General features: G+C 36.6%; 5 protein-coding genes across 5 annotated transcripts; 3 read left to right on the forward strand and 2 right to left on the reverse strand.

The window, feature by feature from the left end:
- Positions 1-5,696: 5,696 nt before the first annotated feature.
- Positions 5,697-6,695, reverse strand: LOC108197645 (uncharacterized). Its single transcript, XM_017365318.2, has one exon. The coding sequence runs from the start codon at positions 6,693-6,695 to the stop codon at positions 5,697-5,699; it is 999 nt and encodes a 332-aa protein (XP_017220807.2).
- Positions 6,696-8,129: 1,434 nt separating this feature from the next.
- On the forward strand, positions 8,130-10,691 carry LOC108197861 (UDP-glycosyltransferase 83A1-like). The gene is made up of 2 exons (XM_017365588.2): positions 8,130-8,712; positions 9,733-10,691. Exons 1-2 carry the CDS (start codon positions 8,205-8,207, stop codon positions 10,608-10,610), a joined length of 1,386 nt encoding a protein of 461 aa, XP_017221077.1. The 5' UTR covers positions 8,130-8,204; the 3' UTR covers positions 10,611-10,691.
- Positions 10,692-12,691: 2,000 nt separating this feature from the next.
- Positions 12,692-14,231, forward strand: LOC108198548 (UDP-glycosyltransferase 83A1-like). Its single transcript, XM_017366302.1, has 2 exons — positions 12,692-13,115; positions 13,351-14,231. The coding sequence occupies exons 1-2, from the start codon at positions 12,692-12,694 to the stop codon at positions 14,229-14,231; spliced, it is 1,305 nt and encodes a 434-aa protein (XP_017221791.1).
- A 906-nt stretch (positions 14,232-15,137) lies between these two features.
- Positions 15,138-16,868, forward strand: LOC108199872 (UDP-glycosyltransferase 83A1-like). The gene is made up of 2 exons (XM_017367873.2): positions 15,138-15,638; positions 15,881-16,868. The coding sequence occupies exons 1-2, from the start codon at positions 15,149-15,151 to the stop codon at positions 16,756-16,758; spliced, it is 1,368 nt and encodes a 455-aa protein (XP_017223362.1). The 5' UTR covers positions 15,138-15,148; the 3' UTR covers positions 16,759-16,868.
- A 77-nt stretch (positions 16,869-16,945) lies between these two features.
- Positions 16,946-21,008, reverse strand: LOC108199871 (alpha-xylosidase 1). The gene is made up of 3 exons (XM_017367872.1): positions 20,765-21,008; positions 19,769-20,433; positions 16,946-18,934 (listed from the first exon to the last, which is right to left on the reverse strand). The coding sequence occupies exons 1-3, from the start codon at positions 20,977-20,979 to the stop codon at positions 17,067-17,069; spliced, it is 2,748 nt and encodes a 915-aa protein (XP_017223361.1). The 5' UTR covers positions 20,980-21,008; the 3' UTR covers positions 16,946-17,066.

The following is a 21,008-nucleotide window of genomic DNA, read 5'->3' on the forward strand; positions in this document are numbered from 1 at the left end:
GGAGGGAACGTTAACAACCCAACGGGAGGGAGAGAGTATTAGTCTAATTAATAATCTCATGCCATGCCAATTGCCAGGTTAACTATAAGTCTAAAATCTCATGTCAGGTTATACTCGTTACCAGAGCCTGTCACTTGCTGGTTAATGTTGACAACCCTTTCTGCTCGAGGATCCATTATCTGACAATATCAGATGGGATGCATCTCTCCCGTTGGTACTAAGAATACGCTAATGAAAGTGCTAAAAGATCTCATTTAGCATTGTTGTTACATATAATAACACTAAATTTGTTTGATAAATTTTGTGAATAATAATTTTTAGTTTAAAAATTACTTTTAAAAGAGCAATTTTATTTTTGAAAAAGGTTGTTTTTCTACTTTTTTACTAAGACTTATATTAGAGCACGACAGCTTTTAACGGTATTCTTATCTAATTTTTTTTAAAGTGTTTCTCGCCCACACCCGAACTCATTTTTTTAATATTTCGTACAAGTTTGTTACTCCCTCAGTCCCGGTGGGTAGTATACGTATGGAGAGTGGCACGGATGTTAAGAAAAAGTGTAATTTAGTGATAAAAAATAAGAAAAGTGGATGAAGTGGTGGGACCGATTAATATTTAATGTGTAAAATGAGTGTAGTGGGTGTAGTTAAATTTTTATATTATAAAAATTTACTATTTTTGGTATGTATACAATTGATGAGATGTCCTAGAAAGGAAACTGGACAGAATCCAATGGTACAGAGGGAGTATTGAGTAGTAGGAATCTGTTTGTTCTATGTTTTCCATCTTAATACGAGACATAAACTTCACACTTAGAGCCGTTTTTCCAAAGAAATCAACCATAAACAGACACTGTTACGTACGGTGAATGTTGGTTGGCCAAAAATTTACTAGAAGGTGTAAGTTGTTCGTGACGGGTTGGTACTTGGTAGCCAAGTCTTGCGATATGATTATTTTCACGCTCAACTTTTAAGACAAACAAGGTGCATCGTGCATGTGGTGATAAATTTGGGACGAGACTTACAAAGTTGGCAAATTCAGAGTAAGTTTATTATTTTTTATTGATAAGAGCAACTCCAAGGCATTAGACCTCTTAGGTAAAAGTGTTTATGTGGCACCTACATGGCATCTATGTGGCACATTTTAGATAATAGGTTAAAATTCTACACTCCAACCATTAGCCCTTAGCAAAAAAATATAAATAACTAAAATTGGGGTTGCTACATTTGTAAAACCTCTAGAGCTATTATCTATAATTTTAGATAATATAATTATAGATAACACCATTGGAGTGAACCTAGAATCTCTTAGTTATAATTTTAGATGATTATCTATATATCATGTTATAGCTAACAAATATACATAACATCCTTGGAGATGCTCTAATGATATCTATAATTCAGATTATTTGATATATCGTTCAATAATAGTAACAAATGAAATTAACTCTTAGTATTAAAATTATTGTGGTCTAGATATTTTTTTCTCATAATGTATTATTGAGGTTGAATTATGGATCTTTAGTGGTCCCGACGTTCAAATACATAATTGAGGACTATTATTCTGAATCTAATTATAAATCGAATTTAACAAATTACTTAATACGGAGTTTTAAAATAAAAACAACACACTATTACATTTGGTTTCAAAAAAAAAAAAAAAACACACTATTACATTATACCAACTGTTGTAATATACTAGCTATAAAAGAACAACCGGAGAGCTACTAAATTTGACAGAAGGAGGGTAAGAAACTGAGCATAGAAAGAAAGCTCGGGTGCAAGTTTTACATTGAAGTAAGGCATCTATTTATAGCCTTCAAATTGCAATGCATCAGACAAGGAATTAATTGCATGCCAAATATATCAAAACCTAAACCTAGCCATACTATTCCTTATTTGACCACATGGGTGAATGGCAATCAACTTACAACACTCCCCTTTGATTGTCATAATAATATGGATCATAGACTGCCTCGTTAAAACCTTGTCAAAGAAAAACCCAGTGGGATAAAAACTTTGACGAAGGAAAAAGAGTACAATCTCCCCTTGGATGAAAACATCAATCACTGAAGTTTTGCTGCAACATATCCTTGAGTCGACGCATTCCAATGTTACGTCGTAGCTTTGCAAATGTGGAATTCGGTAACGATTTTGTGAATAAGTCTGCAAGGTTGTCACATGATTGAATTTGTTGTACATCAATTTCACCATTCTTTTGAAGCTCATGAGTATAGAAGAATTTTGGTGAAATGTGCTTCGTCCTGTCTCCTTTGATATATCCCTCTTTGAGTTGATCAATGCATGCAGTGTTATCCTCAAACATAACAGTAGGACTTCTCGTGATGTCCGGTAATCCACACGATTCTTGAATATTCTTGATAATAGATCTCAACCAAACACATTCTCTACTGGCTTCGTGAATTGCAATTAGTTCTGAGTGATTTGTTGAGGTTGCCACTGTAGTTTGCTTCGTGGATTTCCAGGAAATGGCTGTACCGCAATATGTGAATACATATCCAGTTTGTGATTTGCCAAAATGAGGATCTGACAGATATCCAGCGTCTGCATATCCAATCAACTGAGATGTCGAGTTCTCTGGAAAGAATAACCCAAAATCAACGGTTCCACGAAGATAACGAAATATATGCTTGATCCCATTCCAATGTCTGGCCATCGGAGCAGAGCTAAATCTAGCCAATAAATTGACAGCAAAGGCAATATCTGGCCTTGTATTATTCGCAAGATACATAAGTGCACCAATTGCTCCAAGATATGGGATTTCAGGACCAAGAACTTCTTCATCATCTTCCCGTGGCCGAAATGGATCTTTATCTGGTTCTAAAGATCTAACCACCATTGGAGTAGTCAATGGATGAGATTTATCCATGTAAAATCTGTTCAAAACCTTTTCTGTATATGTAGATTGGTGGAGGAAAATTCCTGATGACAAGTGCTCGACTTGTATACCAAGACAATATTTTGTCTTCCCAAGATCTTTCATTTCAAACTCTGTCTTTAGATATATGACAGCTTCATCAACCTCTGTAGCTGTTCCTACAAGATTTAAATCATCCACATATACAGCAATAATCACAAAACCAGATTGTGATTTTTTGATAAAAACACATGGACAAATTTGATTGCTAATATACCCATTCTTTTGTAAATAACGACTAAGTCTGTTATACCACATACGACCAGATTGTTTCAATCCATACAATGATCGTTGAAGTTTAATGGAGTATATATGACGAGGTTTCTTGAACTCATCCATTTTTAATCCTTCTGGGATTTTCATAAAAATATCACTATCAAGTGATCCATATAGGTATGCAGTAACAACGTCCATAAGACGTGTTTGTAATTTTTCTTTCGATGCCATACCTAATATAAAACGAAAAGTAATTCCATCCATTACTGGCGAGTATGTCTCGTGATAATCAATGCCAGGCCTTTGAGAAAACCCTTGTGCTACAAGTCGGGCTTTATATCTCACAATTTCATTCTTTTCATTTCGTTTTCTTATGAATACCCATTTATTCCCAACAGGGTTCACACCGATTGGTGTTTGGACAACAGGTCCAAATACTTCTCTTTTGCGCAATGAATTTAATTCTGTTTGAATTGCGTCTTTCCATTTTAGCCAGTCTTTTCTTCGACGGCATTCATCCACACTTTGTGGTTCAGGATCAGAATTTATGTCGACATCCAATGCCGCAGAATACACAAATAGATCATCAATTATGGCTTTACTTCTATCCCATAATTTCATATCATGCACATAATTTATTGAAATTTCATGATTGTTCAATCCCGAATCTTCAGGGACGGGAATCTCTTCAGGAGATAATACCACTTCAGGGGTATTTGCTTCTTCTGGAGCATTTGCCACTTCAGGGGCGATTTTCTTTGTTTTTCTTTTTCTTGGTGCAACATCTTTTGCACCGACCGGTCTACCACGCTTCAGGCGTGGCTTTGAATCTGTAACCAATTCATTTGTATTTGATTTTTGAATTGGTATATCTACTCTAGCTGGAGCATTTACTGCAGGTATATGAGATTTTATTACATTTCTAGAATCGTTAAATGCGTCAGGCATTTGGTTTGCGATATTTTGCATATGGATAATTCTTTTAACTTCAAGTTCGCAGTGACCGGTACGTGGATCTAGAAAATGTAATCTTGATGCATTCCATGTTATGTCAGGATTAACCTTATTCACATGTTTATCTCCCCCTAAGGGAGGAAACAAAGACTCGTCAAAATGACAATCAGCATATCGTGCAGTAAATAAGTCTCCAGTTAGTGGTTCAAGATATCTAATTATTGATGTCGAATCAAAACCAACGTAGATACCTATTCTTCTTTGAGCTCCCATCTTCGATCGCTGTGGTGGAGCAATAGGTACATATACAGCACTTCCGAAGATTTTGAAGTGAGAAATATTAGGAATTTGACCAAGTACCAGCTGTAGTGGAGAATGTTGATTATAGGCAGTTGGTCTAATCCTAATAAGATTAGCAGCATGAAGTATTGCATGACCCCATATAGAGGTAGGTAATTTTGCTTTCAATAACAACGGTCTTGCAATAAGTTGAAGCCTTTTGATAAAGGACTCGGCTAGCCCATTTTGTGTATGTACATGAGGAACTGGGTGTTCAACTGAAATTCCTACAGACATGCAATAGTCGACAAAGGTTGCAGATGTGAATTCGCCGGCATTGTCTAAACGAATTGACTTAATACAATGATCAGGGAATTGAGCTCGCAATTTGATTATCTGGGCAAGTAATTTTGCAAAAGCATCATTACGAGTTGAGAGAAGACAAACATGAGACCATCTAGTTGAGGCATCGATTAATACCATGAAGTACCTAAATGGACCAGATGATGGGTGGATAGGTCCACATATGTCGCCTTGGATCCTTTTTAGAAAGCTTGGACTTTCAAGCTTAACTTTAGTAGGAGATGGCCGAGTAATCAGTTTTCCTAAAGAACATGCTGAACATGGAAGATCATTTTTGGAAAGAACTTTAAGATCTCTAAGAGGATGTCCAGTAGAATTTTCTATAATACGACGCATCATAGAGACTCCAGGATGACCTAATCTTTCATGCCAAAGGGTAAATGATTTTGGATCTATGAGTTTGGAAGCAATGACATTGTGTGACTCAATGGTTCTGATTTTCATCATATATAATCCTGAGGAAAGTGAGTGAAACTTTTCTAAGATTTTCTTGTTGCTAGAATTAGCAGAAGTAATAAGGAGATATTCTTTACCAGCCTCAGAAGTGGTTTCAATGTGAAATCCGTTAAGTCTGATATCTTTAAAACTAAGAAGATTTCTAGTGGACTTACTAGAAAATAATGCATTTGGAATATGCAGGTGTGTACCATTAGGTAAGACGAAACTAGCTTTTCCAAAACCTTCGATTATATTAGATACGCCAGAAATCGTTCCAACTTGAGCTTCGGTTTTGGTTATATGGGTAAAGTATTTTCGATTCTGTAGAATCGTATGAGTTGTACCACAATCAGCAATGCATATATCTTCAGAATCCATTCTGTATATAATTAAGAAACATAATTTATAAGAACATAACACATTACATAGTTCAAATAAAACACACATTACACACTAGTAATTATAGTAATTCGGACCATTAATGCTCATTCATCTAATTGCTAATGAAACTAATCCTCAGCCTCCCATATGGGAGTTTCATTATTAGGGCCATTAACACTTATTCCTCCGGTTGCTATTATGAGAGAATCATCTAAGTTGTTGGCGAAATTGGTTTCCACCATTTTCCCTTTCGATCTTTTAGATGACTGATATAAATCAACAAGATGTTGTGGGATATAACAATTACGTGACCAATGTCCTTCCATTCCACACTTGTGACATAAATTGTCAGTTTTCCCTCCTTGTGGTGCCTTTCTTTTGCTCTGTGTTTCAGGTTGCCACTTCTGGTGACCAGAGCTATTATAAGGACGAAAATGCCCACGACCACGGCCTCGTCCACGGTAGCGACCATGGCCTCGTCCACCTCTATGCCCTTTTCCACGTACATTCTGCTGGAATGTCGTGTTATTTACTTCTGGTAAAGGAGCAGATCCCGTTGGACGGGATTGATGATTCTTAATCACCAATTCATGATTCTGCTCGGCAACAAGGAGGGTTGAAAGGAGATCCCCAAACTTGGTAAACTTGCGCTCCCTGTACATCTCGGCTAAATTGATATTATTGGGATGAAAAGTAGATAATGTTTTGTCGATCTTTCTTTTCTCAGTAACAATCTCACCACACATAATGAGCCTAGAACTTATTTTGAATAGTGCTGAGCTATATGCCCGAACACTCTTAAAATCTTGAAGCCTTAGATTAGCCCAATCATTTTCAGCTGCAGGTAGATAAACTAGTTTCTGATGATCGAACCTATCCTTTAGATTTTCCCATAAAATAAAGGGATCCTCGACTTCTAGGTACTCAGATTTTAGATCTTCATGCATGTGGTGTCGAAGGAAAATAATAGAGGTGAAATTTTCTTCAATTGTGGATGTGTTTTCTGCCTTTATTGTGTTGCCTAATTTCTTTGAACCCAAATGCAACTTTACATCTTGTACCCACGATAGATAATTCTCCCCAGAAATGTCCAATGCAACGAACGACAAGTTTGTAAGATTTGTCATTTTAATCTGAATTTAACACCAAAATTATTAACTTAAATTTTCAATATAAATATTACATAAAATCTTACTGAATCTGGTGCGTTAACAAGTAAGCAATAATAAATGTGTACATCAATATTATCATCGATATTATAAATAGATCTATATATAAAATGACAAATGGATTTTCACCCGCCATACGGACGTCTGCGTATACAGGTTATCTCCAACCAATAATATATTTAAGTGGAAAATCCTGCATAAGTTAGTTAGGCACAAAAGAATTATTATCCGATAGGCAGGCAATTTATAAATTAAGGTTCCCACTATATTTCGGTATTACCCAAAATTATATGGGACCGTAAATAGGCGGTGCTCCGGCCATATGTAGTTAAAATATTAGTAGAGGGTGTAACCACGTCTACTCCGGTTATATATATAAATTATTAGTAGAGGGTATAACCACGTCTACTCTGGTCACATATATTTAAATTATTTGTAGAGGGTATAACCACGTCTACTATATATATACATTTGAATAAAATTATACCTTCTCAGTTCTGGCAGGGCTTCGTGCTGATAACGTGTTGTAATATACTAGCTATAAAAGAACAACCGGAGAGCTACTAAATTTGACAGAAGGAGGGTAAGAAACTGAGCATAGAAAGAAAGCTCGGGTGCAAGTTTTACATTGAAGTAAGGCATCTATTTATAGCCTTCAAATTGCAATGCATCAGACAAGGAATTAATTGCATGCCAAATATATCAAAACCTAAACCTAGCCATACTATTCCTTATTTGACCACATGGGTGAATGGCAATCAACTTACAACACCAACAACATATTATAACTATATTATCTGCCAAAATAATATCGAGAAGGATCATGTCAAAAGCTAGGATGAGAGATATGAACGTTCTTAAATACCACGCGAAAAAATTCAATGGTATATTATGGCAATGCCCATTAGTTGTTCCTGTGTGAGTGTGACTATACTGCACTTGATGTACTGTATTAATTGTTATGGTTGGTCCGGATAAATAAATTCGAAAGAAATTGAATGAGATTTGAATTATGGATAATTGATTGTAAATTTTAATTTTTCTTATATTCAATCCCGTATTTTGTATATTTTCAAAATCACATTCCCAGTTTAAAAAATAAATTTTACCTATTTAATAATTTCTTGAGAAATTTCTAAAAATACGGTTGTAGTCATAAATAATGTTGATACTGGTTGAAAAAAGGTTGGTCGAAAATTGTTGATTTTTGGTTACGGAATTACAAATCAGGTGGGATATATGATTGCATAGTATTTGTGAAAAAAAATACAATTTGAATATCTTTGAAATATATTCTAATTTCTTTTTCTTCTTTTTTTGAAATATATTCTAATTTCGTTTTCTAATTCTATTCTTTTCATCTACACACAGATGTCTTGTGCTATAGAAATTTATAGTAAAACCAGCTCCCAGCAAATCATTTAAGTGAAAACCAGACCTACACACAAAAACAGTGAGAAATAACAAATGAACAACGAGAGAGTTATGAGCACCCTCCTGCATGTCATAGCAATACCATACCCGGCACAAGGCCATGTAAATCCAATGATGAAACTTGTTCGAAAAATCGCCGAACACGGTTTCAAAGTGACGTTCGTAAACACCGAATTCAATCACAAGCGTGTCATGAAAGCAATGTCGAAGAACGGGACTGATCATGCAGACGAGGACATGGTACGCTTGGTCTCGATCCCGGATGGAATGGAATTAGAGGAGAATAGGAATGATATTGCGAAGTCGCATGAAGCGATGGGGAGAGTGATGCCTGGTGAGCTGGAGGAGCTGATAAAAAAGATGAAGAATGAAGGTGAAAATATAGCTTGTGTTGTTGCTGAAGGAGCTACTGGATGGGCGTTTGAGGTTGCGAAAAAGATGGGAATTAAGGGGCTTGCGTTTTATCCAGCTTCGGCTACAACTTTGGCTGTTTTTCTTAGTATCCCTAAGCTTATTGAAGATGGAATGGTAGACAAGAATGGTGAGATCTCTTCCTCTTTCTAATTGATTAACGCATTTTCTAGGCACATACTAACAACCACTTTTTAGTCATATTGTGAATTTCTATTGGCTCCAATGATATTAATCATTGTCGCCCCTACGTGCACAGAAATCTTCACTAATCAAAATCTTCTGCTTAAATAAAAATGATATGTTAGTGTGTGGCTGTGTGCACCAGAAAGACCCATCACTAGCTATGATCGTTTTTATAAATTAGATGTTTAAGACAAATTTAGGGGATTGAACTAAACTAGAGATTTAGCTGGATGAATCCTCTATGATGGTGTTTTTGTTAGTTGAGGAATTGAAACAGTGATAATTTGAACTTGATTTGCCAAAGAAGCTTTCGAATTAGAAAATTATCATGAGTTTAGTTAAAAAACAAGTAACTATTAACCAAACAATTTCGTTTAAAAAATTATTTGAATGTGATAGTCAAAATAATTAACTCAATTAACTGCTCAACACATAGTTAATTCAATCCGCTACCGCTAATCGATAACATGCAATTGTCAAAGTAAGCCTGTTAAGGTTTTCAAAGGTCTGGTACTGAGAATGATAGCTAGGAAAACTGCTAAGGTTAAATTATTTTTTCAGCAAAGTAAAAATTTGTTATTACTCACACTCGGCTTAAGCGTCCAGATTGAACAGTCGTACTCGTCAACATTATGAAATTTTTACATGTTTTTTGATCTAATATAAAATTTTCAGTTTTCATACATGTTCGAGTGTTCGACACTGATACTTGAAATAAATGAAGACTTGAGTGTTCGGCACAAACACTTGGAACAAATGAAAACTCCCAATAAGAAAGACTAAAATAGTAAAATAAAGACCCTCATAAGTAAATCTGCATGATCTGCGAAATAAATGTAGTAGTAGTACCTTGTTTTGTCAACGATATAATAATTGCAATACCAAACAATTAATCAAGCCATGCTGATAAACTGAGCAACCAACTGTAATATGGGTGAACTTAAATAAACCTCAATTAATGCAGGGACCATTTTAAAGAAGCAGAAGATCCATCTATCAGCCACAATGCCTGCAATCAAAACTGAAACATTTGGATGGGCTTGCATCAATGATATATCGGCACAAAACAGCTTCTTTAAATTTCTTATTGAAAACAATAATTTTCTGAAATCGGCAGACTTTATAGTCTGCAATACAGCTTTTGACCTGGAGGCAGCTACATTTTCATTATTTCCAGAGATATTGCCCGTAGGTCCACTCGCCGCGAGCAATAAGCTTGGAAATCAGGCATCCAATTTTTGGGCCGAAGACGATGACTGTTTAGCATGGCTTGATCAACAACCGGCTTGTTCGGTTATTTATGCTGCCTTTGGAAGCACTGCTGATATTGATCAAACACAATTTCAGGAATTGGCTTTAGGCCTTGAGCTAACGAACAAGCCGTTCCTGTGGGTTCTGCGTCCTGGAATGTCAAATGCAGAGCCTTTCTGGAAAGAGTTTGAAGAGAGAATAGGATGTCATGGAAAAATAGTAAGTTGGGCGCCACAGGAGAAAGTTCTGAGTCATCCGTCAATTGCTTGTTTCATGAGCCATTGCGGTTGGAATTCTACTACAGAAGGTCTGAGCAACGGAGTTCCTTTCCTCTGCTGGCCTTACATTGTTGATCAGTTCCTCAACGAGACGTATATTTGTGATGTCTGGAAGTTGGGACTGGGGTTCGAGAAAGATGGGACTGGCATCGTTACAAAAGAGGAAATTAAGAAGAAGGTTGAGCAAATAGTTGGTGACTTAAATTATAAAGCAAGGGCTGTGGAACTAAAAGAAAAAATTGCTAACAGTGTGCGAGATGGTAGCTCATTCAAGAACTTTGGCAAGATTGTGGAGTGGATGAGATCTATATGATTCGGGATTTTAGATGCAGTATGGAGATTGAATCATTAGTATTGTAATTGTATTACAGTCTACAGAGGTTTGCGGAAATAATCCCATCTGCTATACCTGCATTTGGTTGATATTCCTGTTTATAGACTTATACGTACTACTAAAAATATACTATGTGATTATGACAAAAAAATGAATTTACTATATGACATTACTAATATCTCTGGCTCAACTCGAGAATTGCTGTGAACAGATATTCGGTAAGATAAGTCATATTTGTCAAAAAAAAATAACTTCACAAGCTAGTTGGCCAGGTCTTAGCATAATTTATAGAGTTAATTGCAATTGGCACCCCTTTGGTTTCGGCTTATTGCACATTGCACCTAATAGTTTTGGAAAATACACTTTGCATCCCCAGATTTTTAATCCGTAGACACTTTGCACCCTTTCCGTTAAATTCTGCCGTTACCGTTAATTTTTGCAGGGGCATTTTGGGAAATTTAATTATATTTAATTAAAATCAGATCTTTATTTAAATTTTTTGACCATCTAAACGATATTTTTCGGAAAAACTTAAAGAACGAAAGTTGTAGAGAATAAAAGGATCTTCTTAGAACTATAAGGTTCAAAATTTTCGTAATTCTTTTTATAATTATTTTTAAAAAATTCAAAAATTAGCAATCTTGTAAAAATGAACAATCATTTTTAAATAATTATTTAAATTTTGAACCTTATTGTTCTAAATAGATCTTTTTATTCTCTACAATTTTCGTTGTTTAAGTTTTTCCGAAAAATATTGTTTAGATGGTCAGAAAATTTAAATAAAAGTATGATTTTAATCAAATATAATTAAATTTACCAAAATACCCCTACAAAAGTTAACGGTAACGGCAGAAATTAACAGAAAGGGTGCAAAGTGTCTACGGGTTAAAAATCTGGGGCTGCAAAGTGTATTTTCCAAAACTATTAGGTGCAATGTGCAATAAGGCGAAACCAAAGGGGTGCCAATTGCAAATTGCAATTAACTCTAATTTATATTGTCAATCAGATTTAACTCTGAAAGAGCAAGAAAATGCTCAGCTCTTTGTGTTCTTATTCTAAATGATGTAAAATCTTTTTATAAGTGGATAAGTTTAGTAAAAATAGCAAAACAAATAGGCCTGGAAAATGCTTGAGTGCATAATTTTAGATAATTTCTATAAAATTTTATTATTTTCATGTTACATGAATCACACTTGTTACTGCTAAAGAAGAGTGAAACCCACCGCCTAACTTCAAATCATTTTGATTTCTTCGAAAGTGAAATAAACAGAATATATGTCCCTGACCAAAACATAAAAGGACCAAATCACATGTGTTGGCACAGTCGATCATTTTTTTTAAGGTACAAGGTCTCAAATATTATCATCGGAGAAGATGGCCTCAAATATTATTTTGCAATCCAAAACGCTAGATCATGTATTTTTATCCCTTTTTCACTTCTTAACATCAGATTGATTGTGTAGTGTTTTGAAACTCTGCAAGCTTATTCATGCAGCGTTTACACTATGTGTTACATTTTATAGTGATTATTAGATTTAAACACAATATTATATATCATTATCTTGTAAGAATCAATACACTGGATTGTACGGCCTTAATAAATGATATTTCGGATCATGTTTCACAACTATCATAGTTTGGACATTACTTGAAGAAATCGTGATCTGCAGGTCTTTTGTCCAAATCAGAAAAGAAGGGTGCAGGAGAAAGGGAACATGAAAGAAAGAAAGAAAAGAGAGCGAGATATGAACGATGAGAAACAAAAACCACCCAAATTTGGCACGACAAAATTAACCGTGCATGTGGGCAAAATTTGATCATGTGTAGTATCTTTTTTGTCAGAAGAATTGATAGTTAGCCTAACAGACAACCAAACCAGTTAAATGAACATTAAACTAGGCCAACTAAAGAATCTGCACATAAGCTGCAGTACAAGCTACTCAGTAAACAACTGAGAATCACAACGATAGAGATATGATGAGCCCTCTCCTGCATGGCTGCATGTCATAGCAATACCATACCATAGCAATAACATTAAACTAGGCCATGTAATTCCAATGATGAAATTTGTGCGAAAAGTCACAGAACATGGTATCAGAGCTACGTTTGTAAACACTGATTTTAATCACATGCGTGTCCTTGAAGCAATGTCGAAGAAAGACGTTGATGTAAACGAGGATATGATAAGCCTGGTTTCGATTCCAGATGGATTGGAACTAGGGGGGGATAGGACTGATTTTTTAAAGGCCAATGAAGCAATGAGGAGAGTGATGCCTGGTAAGCTGGAGGAGCTGATTAAAAACATGAAGAGTGAAGGTAAAAATGTAGCTTGTGTTGTTGCTGAAGGAGCTACTGGATGGGCTTTCCAGGTTGCGAAAAATATGGGGATTAAGGGACTTGCTTTCTATCCTGTATCAGCTACCACATTTGCTGTCTTCCGTAGTATCCCTAAGCTTATTGAAGATGGTGTAATAGACAAGAACGGTGAGAACTCTTTCTCTTCCCTATAATTATATTTCGGAAAATGCTTTACACACAAAATCGGATAAGAAATCTTTCACAAAACGACATATGTTGAGATTTGATTAGAATGAGCTCCCTGTTAGCACATATATAGCACCAATTATAATATCTTACCTCAATTATCATGTCATTTTATACCCAATTTTATGCATGTAGCAAACAACTGAGTTCCGGAGTTTAATAAATTTCAATGCAGGGACCATTTTAAAGAAGCAGAAGATCCATCTATCAGCCACAATGCCTGCAATCAAAACCGAAACATTTGGATGGGCTTGCATCAATGATATATCAGCACAAAACAGCTTCTTTCAATTTCCTATAGAAAACAATAATTTTTTGAAATCGGCAGACTTCATAGTCTGCAATACAGCTTTTGACCTGGAGGCAGCTACATTTTCATTATTTCCAGAGATATTGCCCGTAGGTCCACTCACCGCGAGCAATAAGCTTGGAAATCAGGCATCCAATTTTTGGGCCGAAGACGATGACTGTTTAGCATGGCTTGATCAACAACCGGCTTGTTCGGTTATTTATGCTGCCTTTGGAAGCACTGCTGATTTTGATCAAACACAATTTCAGGAATTGGCTTTAGGCCTCGAGCTAATGAACAAGCCATTCCTGTGGGTTCTGCGTCCTGGTATGTCAAATGCAGAACCTTTCCGAAAAGAATTTGAAGGGAGGATAGGGTGTCGTGGAAAAATAGTAAATTGGGCGCCACAGGAGAAAGTTCTGAACCATCCGTCAATTGCTTGTTTCATGAGCCATTGCGGCTGGAATTCTACTACAGAGGGTCTGAGCAACGGAGTTCCTTTCCTCTGCTGGCCTTACATTGTTGATCAGTTCCTCAACGAGACGTATATTTGTGACGTCTGGAAGGTGGGACTGGGGTTTGAGAAAGACGGGACTGGCATCGTTACAAAAGAGGAAATTAAGAACAAGGTTGAGCAAATAGTTGGTGACTTGAATTATAAAATGAGGGCTGTGGATTTAAAAGAAAAAATTGCTAACAGTACTGTGCAAGATGGTAGCTCATTCAAGAACTTTGGCAAGATTGTCGAATGGATGAAATCTATATGATTCGTGATTCAAGTTGCAGTATGATTCTATAGAGCTGCGCGGAAATAATCCCATCTGCTATAGCTGCATTTGGTTGATATTCCTGTTTATAGACTTATATGTACTACTAAAAATTTACTATGTGATTCTGACCAAAAAAAAAAAAAAGAATTTATACTATATGACATTACTGATAATATTTCTGGCTCAACTGGAAAAGTGTTGCGAACAGATACTCCGTAAGGTTATAAGTCATATTTGTCAAAACAATTAACTTCACAAGCCAGTTGGCCAGGTCTTAGCATAATTTATATTGTCAATCACATTTAACACTGAAAGAGCAAGAAAATGCTCAGCTCTTTGTGTTCTTATTCTAAATGATGTAAAATCTTTTTATAAGTGGATAAGTTTAGTAAATATAGCAAAACGAGTAGGCCTGGAAAATGCTTGAGTGCATAATTTTACATAATTTCTATAAACTTTTATTATTTCATGTTACATGAATCGCACTTGTTAATTACCCCTAAAGAAGAGTGAAACCACCACTTAATTAACTCAATATCATAGTTTTTCACAACTATCATTGTTTGGACATTACTTGAAGAGATGGTGATCTACAGGTCTTTTCTCGAAATCAGAAAAGAAGGGTGCAGGGGAAAGGGAAAATGAAATAAATAAATAAAAGAGAGTGAGACATGAACGATGAGAAACAAAAACCACGCAAATTTGGCACGACAAAATTAACCGTGCATGTTGGCAAAATTTGATCATGCGTATCTTTTTTGTCAGAAGAATTGATAGTAAGCCTAACAGAACACCAAACCAGTTAAATGAACATTAAACCAGGCCAACTGAAAAATCTCTACATAAGCAGTACTTAATAGTCTCCAAGCTCCTTAGTAAACAACTGAGAATTTTAAGTTAACAACGATAGAGATATGATGAGCCCTCTCCTGCATGTCATAGCAATACCATACCCCGCGCAAGGCCATGTAATTCCGATGATGAAACTTGTGCGAAAAGTCATAGAACATGGTATCAGAGCTACGTTTGTAAACACTGATTTTAATCACATGCGTGTCCTTGAAGCAGTGTCGAAGAAAGACGTTGATGTCAACGAGGATATGATAAGCCTGGTTTCGATTCCAGATGGATTGGAACTAGGGGGGGATAGGACTGATTTTGTGAAGGCCAATGAAGCAATGAGGAGAGTGATGCCTGGTAAGCTGGAGGAGCTGATTAAAAACATGAAGAGTGAAGGTAAAAATGTAGCTTGTGTTGTCGCTGAAGGAGCTACTGGATGGGCTTTCCAGGTTGCGAAAAATATGGGGATTAAGGGACTTGCTTTCTATCCTGCATCAGCTACCACATTTGCTGTCTTCTGTAGTATCCCTAAGCTTATTGAAGATGGTGTAATAGACAAGAACGGTGAGAACTCTTTCTCTTCCCTATAATTAGTTAAGTAATTATATTTCGGAAAATGCTTTACACACAAAATCGGAAATCTTTCACAAAATGACATGTGTTGAGTTTTGATTAGAATGAGCTCCCTGTTAGCACATATATAGCACCGATTATAATATCTTACCTCAATTATCATGTCTTTTTATACCCAATTTTATGCATGTAGCAAACAACTGAGTTCCGGAGTTTAATAAATTTCAATGCAGGAACCATTTTAAAGAAACAGATGGTTTATCTATCAGCCACAATGCCTGCTATCAAAACTGAAACATTTGCATGGACTTGCATCAATGATATAACGGCACAAAAGAGTTTGTTTTATTTTCTTGTTGACAACAATAAATTGTTGGGATTCGCAGACTTGATAATATGCAATACAGCTTTGGAGCTGGAGGCAGCTCCATTTTCATTGTTTCCAGAGATATTGCCAGTAGGTCCACTTTCCGCAGGCAATAAGCTTGGAAACCAGGCATGCAATTTTTGGGCCGAAGATGATGACTGCTTAGCATGGCTTGATCAACAACCGGCTTGTTCGGTTATTTATGCTGCATTTGGAAGCTTTACTATTTTTGATCAAACACAATTTCAGGAACTTGCTTTAGGCCTTCAGCTGACTAACAAGCCATTCCTGTGGGTTCTGCGTCCTGGTATGACAAATGAAGAAGCTTTCAGAAAAGAGTTTGAAGGGAGAATAGGATTTCGCGGAAAAATAGTAAGTTGGGCGCCACAGGAGAAAGTTCTGAGTCATCCGTCAATTGCTTGTTTCATGAGCCATTGCGGCTGGAATTCTACTACAGAAGGTCTGAGTAACGGAGTTCCTTTCCTCTGCTGGCCTTACATTGTTGATCAGTTCCTCAACGAGACGTATATTTGTGATGTCTGGAAGGTAGGACTGGGGTTCGAGAGAGATGGGGCTGGCATCATTACAAAAGAGGAAATTAAGAACAAGGTTGAGCAACTAGTTGGTGACTTAAATTATAAAGCGAGAGCTGTGGACCTAAAAGAAAAGATTGCAAACAGTGTGCAAGATGGTAGCTCATTCAAGAACTTTGGCAATATCATCGAATGGATGAGATCTATATGATTCGTGTTTCTATCTGCAGTATGGAAATTGTATTTCAGTCTACTGATAACTTCATAAGCCTAGCTATATAATGTGTGTTGTAAGGAATCATTCTGTGATTCTCATTTTCTTCGCGCTGCGTGTGTAGAATTGAGAAATACAATTTCCAGTGTCAGTCACACATTCTATTTCTAAAAGAGCAAAAAAATGATCAAACTCTTTGCATTCTTATTCTAGAAATTGTCTTAACTTGCTTACATGTGTTTGTGTAGAAAAGGATGAGTACAAATTTAGCTCATCTCCTTTCCGGATGAAGAAAAAAAACAGGTTTAGTTTTCAGCCTTCAATTTCCAGGACATTGCAAACTTTTTCCCAACTGCCAATTTCAAACCTTTAATCACCACCATCTTGCTCTTTCTTATAACACCGGCGCCATTTGGATCATCGTTTTCTGTTGTAGTTATATCTACACTTGATACATCCACAGTGGCATCATCAACTTCAACAGCAAATGTACCTTTAGCTCCGTTCAATCCCAATACAGTAACTTTCTCAATAATCCAGCCTCTATCTGATGCAAACTTGGGCTCCTGAACATTTGACCACACTTTAACTTTTCCTTGGCTAACAGTTGCGTAGAACTCTACATAAGTTGAATAACCATTTCCAAGTTTCATTTCGGGCAGCTCATCTTCGTCGAGGAAAAGATTTCCTGTGGCTTTACCTTCAGTAGCCCCTGCAGGGAAGGTCACCACAAGGCTAAATGGAGTCATTCTAGCTTCTTTAGATATCATTCCGCCTTGCTGCATTGGGATAATTGCATTCTGGTAAACATGGACATTGATCACATGCAATGGAGCATCTAGTTCTACAAATTGGCCGCCTTCTGAGACGATGGATTGTGACATATCAAACATGCTGTACCAAGTACCTGGAGGAAAAAGTGCATCGACCTTTGTTTTATTTGACTCGAGAACTGGTGAGACCATCATGCTACTTCCTATCAGGAACTGTGTGCTTAATCCGTAACACTCAGTGTATTGCGGAAATGAGAAGAACAGGGGACGCGCAATTGGAGCTCCACTGGTATGTGCCTCATATGTCAATGTGTAAAGATATGGGAGGAGTTTATACCTCATTCCCAGTGCATTTCTAGCAGACTCTGCAACTGATTCCCATTGATAAAGCTCTTGTCTAGGAGAATAGTAATTTGCATGATCTCTTGAAAAAGGATAGAAAGCACCAACTTCAATCCAACGGTTGCAAAGCTCTTCAGTTGGTGCGGGATAAAAACCACATATATCTGATCCTACCATAGGAACCCCAAATATGCCAAAATTTAATATGGTTGAAATAGAATAGCGGAGATCTTCCCATGTACCCTTATTGTCACCAGTCCAATGAGCAGCATAATGGCCAGATCCAACAAAAGTGGAGCGTGTCAATATGAATGGACGCTTCCCTTGTAACCCTTCAAGTGCCTTGTGAGTCGCAATAGATTGAGAGAATCCATAAAGACTATGGGCATCATACTCCAAAACTCCCTTGTAGTGTGTGGCACTAGTTGCAATTGTTTTAAATCCGATTGCTTCCCCCATTCCAGAAGCATTTATCTTGTAAGGTGGATTATCCCATCTTGTGTCTGTAATGTTTTTGCAATCTAAGCAGCAATCCCAACCCGGGCCTGTTACCGAGGGACACTTTATACCTTCAGGTATTGTACACAATCCTGAGCAGAAATTTGATGCTTCATTCATGTCAATCCAAAGGCCATCAACAGGGACAAGCTCATGGAACCGTTTGATTTCATCACCCCACCATGAAACAGTTTTGGGATTTAGAAAGTCTGGAAAGTACACAGCTCCTGGCCATACTTGGGCTAGATAAGGCTTGCCATGATATTTGATGAAGACATCACTGGCCATGCCTCTTTGGTAAACACCGTAGGTAGAATTGACATTAATACCTGGATCAATTAGAACAATGTACTTCATGCCCTGAGAATGTATTTTATCTAAAAATGCTACTAGCTTTTCACGAGGGTAGGCAACGGGATTAAGGGTAAAGTCCTTGTGGAAATCCATATGATCGTCATCATTCCAGATCACATCAAGTGGGATTTGAGCTTTCTTGTAGTTGTCAACAACATCTTCAACTACAGACAGGTTATGGTAGCCCCATCGGCATTGGTGAAATCCTGCAGTACCAGAATACATGAGTTTTAGTCATGTTTGGTTTCGTCATGACTTACGAGCCAACTTAGGAGCTGTAATGAAGAAATATGCTCCTGCTAAAACTACAGCACCAACATGTCCAATCAAAATTAAATGTCAATGTATTTTGCAGGGTGACATGGTAGAATGGGGACTCAATTAGTTATGTTATAGAGAAGCTTAATAGTATACTATTTTTCTAGTTAAACCTCAATTTAGGATTAACCAACATACATTTTATCAGTATTCTGTAATCTTACGGAACATATGTCTAAACTTATATTTTGCCATTAGTAAGTTTTAAGAATGCGACAATGCCTAACACCAACTAAAATTATTTGCTTAATCAAAAACATTGTGAACCCTCAAGTAATTTGGAAGTTAACTGTTATACTGCTATTGACTAATACGACGGCCCTCAGGCATTCTTGTTCAAAAGCAATTAATCTGAGAAACTTAGCATAAAGATAATAGAGTAATCAGCAAAAGCATTGATAAAAATTATACAGTAAAGGTAAACCAAGAACACTTGCATTGATGTTTTACTGCATTGATGATAAAATAAAACAGTAGTTTTTAAGATTATCTCAGATGATCATGTCAATATTATATACCATTGTCGGGGTTAAAAATACATTGTTCCTATTAATGCTGGGACCGTGAAAGAATGTTAATTTTATCGATGTTATTTAATATTCATTTATCGAGGTTCTGCTATTCTATTATGAATCTAATGTGCAAAAAGAACAGAGAATGCAGTCATACAGATAGCAGCACAGACAAATAAACAAAGATTCCTTGCAACAAAAACTAGTTACCTAATGACCAGTAAGGCATTGCAGCAGGTCTCCCCACAAACTCAGTATACTGATCCACCACACCAAGTGGAGTTGGCCCCGAAAAGAAGTAAAAGTCGAAAACACCCCCAATCACCTTATATGTCAAAGAAGTCCCTGTATAAACCACATCCATTCCATTACTATTCAGTAACAAAACTGCATGGGCTTGAGCCTCACCACCCACATTTCTCAAGTCCATATAAACCGGATGAGACCCGTAAAGATCTGTATTCAAATTAATTGCTGAGATATCTGTTGTGAACAATGTGTAAGGCTCATTTGGATAGAGTTTGATTCCATGAGGCTGTGTATTTTCTCCTAGGCCATACAGGGATGCATCTTTAGGCAATGTGGTCGAAATTTCGAGATATTGGTCTTTAAAAACCAAAGTGCTTGATGAATTGAAAAGGGTCTGGCCATTTGATTTTCTTGTCACTGCAAAGGTGAATGGGTCTTTGGTGTAGCTGAAAATTAAGTCAGTGTTTGAAGTGTCCAGTGAAAATATTGTAGGCTTGTTTAGTGACCTGGTAATGGTTGGTTTTAAGCTAGGTGGTTGGGCTCTTGGTAGAAGATTGTAAGGAACTTCCCATCTTTGCTTCTTTGCATCAGTCATATGTACCCTTAATCTCCCATTTGTTTCATGCCTGTCACAAAATTATACCAAAATCAAGACTAATGATGTAACCTCAACATATACCTTTAACTACATTCTTGTATATAAAAGGCCAACTCAGTACACAAGATTCCTGTGTAATCAAGGTAATCTTTATATAAAAGATGAATGTGCCCGGTGCACAAGACGTCCCGTAACAGGTACATGAAAGGCTTAAAATAAGTAATCTAATCCTTATTTTTTATGACAAGTAGACACTTTATCATTGCCTAATAGACCACATTCCCAGATATGAAATATGAATAGGAAAATGCATTCATTATGGTTAATATGCTGTAATTAAGAAAGATTTAAAAACTTACTTAACGTAGAGTTGCAACAGGGGAATATCAGGGCCATAAACACTGTTCTTTTCTTTGACTTGGAGATGACCCACGAGACCACCATCAGGGGAGTCTTGAACGGAGATTAGACGGTAGCCATTTCCGATTTTGTTAGTCGATTCAGCACCTTGAGTGTTGCAGCACAGCAATGCTGCTGCGAGAAAAAGTAAAGAAACCAAAGGAGAGAGAAACATGATGTCTTGATAATAAAAGTGTGAAAAAG

The sequence above is a fragment of the Daucus carota genome, chromosome 8, assembly GCF_001625215.2.
Source record: "Daucus carota subsp. sativus chromosome 8, DH1 v3.0, whole genome shotgun sequence".
Classification (NCBI taxonomy): domain Eukaryota; kingdom Viridiplantae; phylum Streptophyta; class Magnoliopsida; order Apiales; family Apiaceae; genus Daucus; species Daucus carota.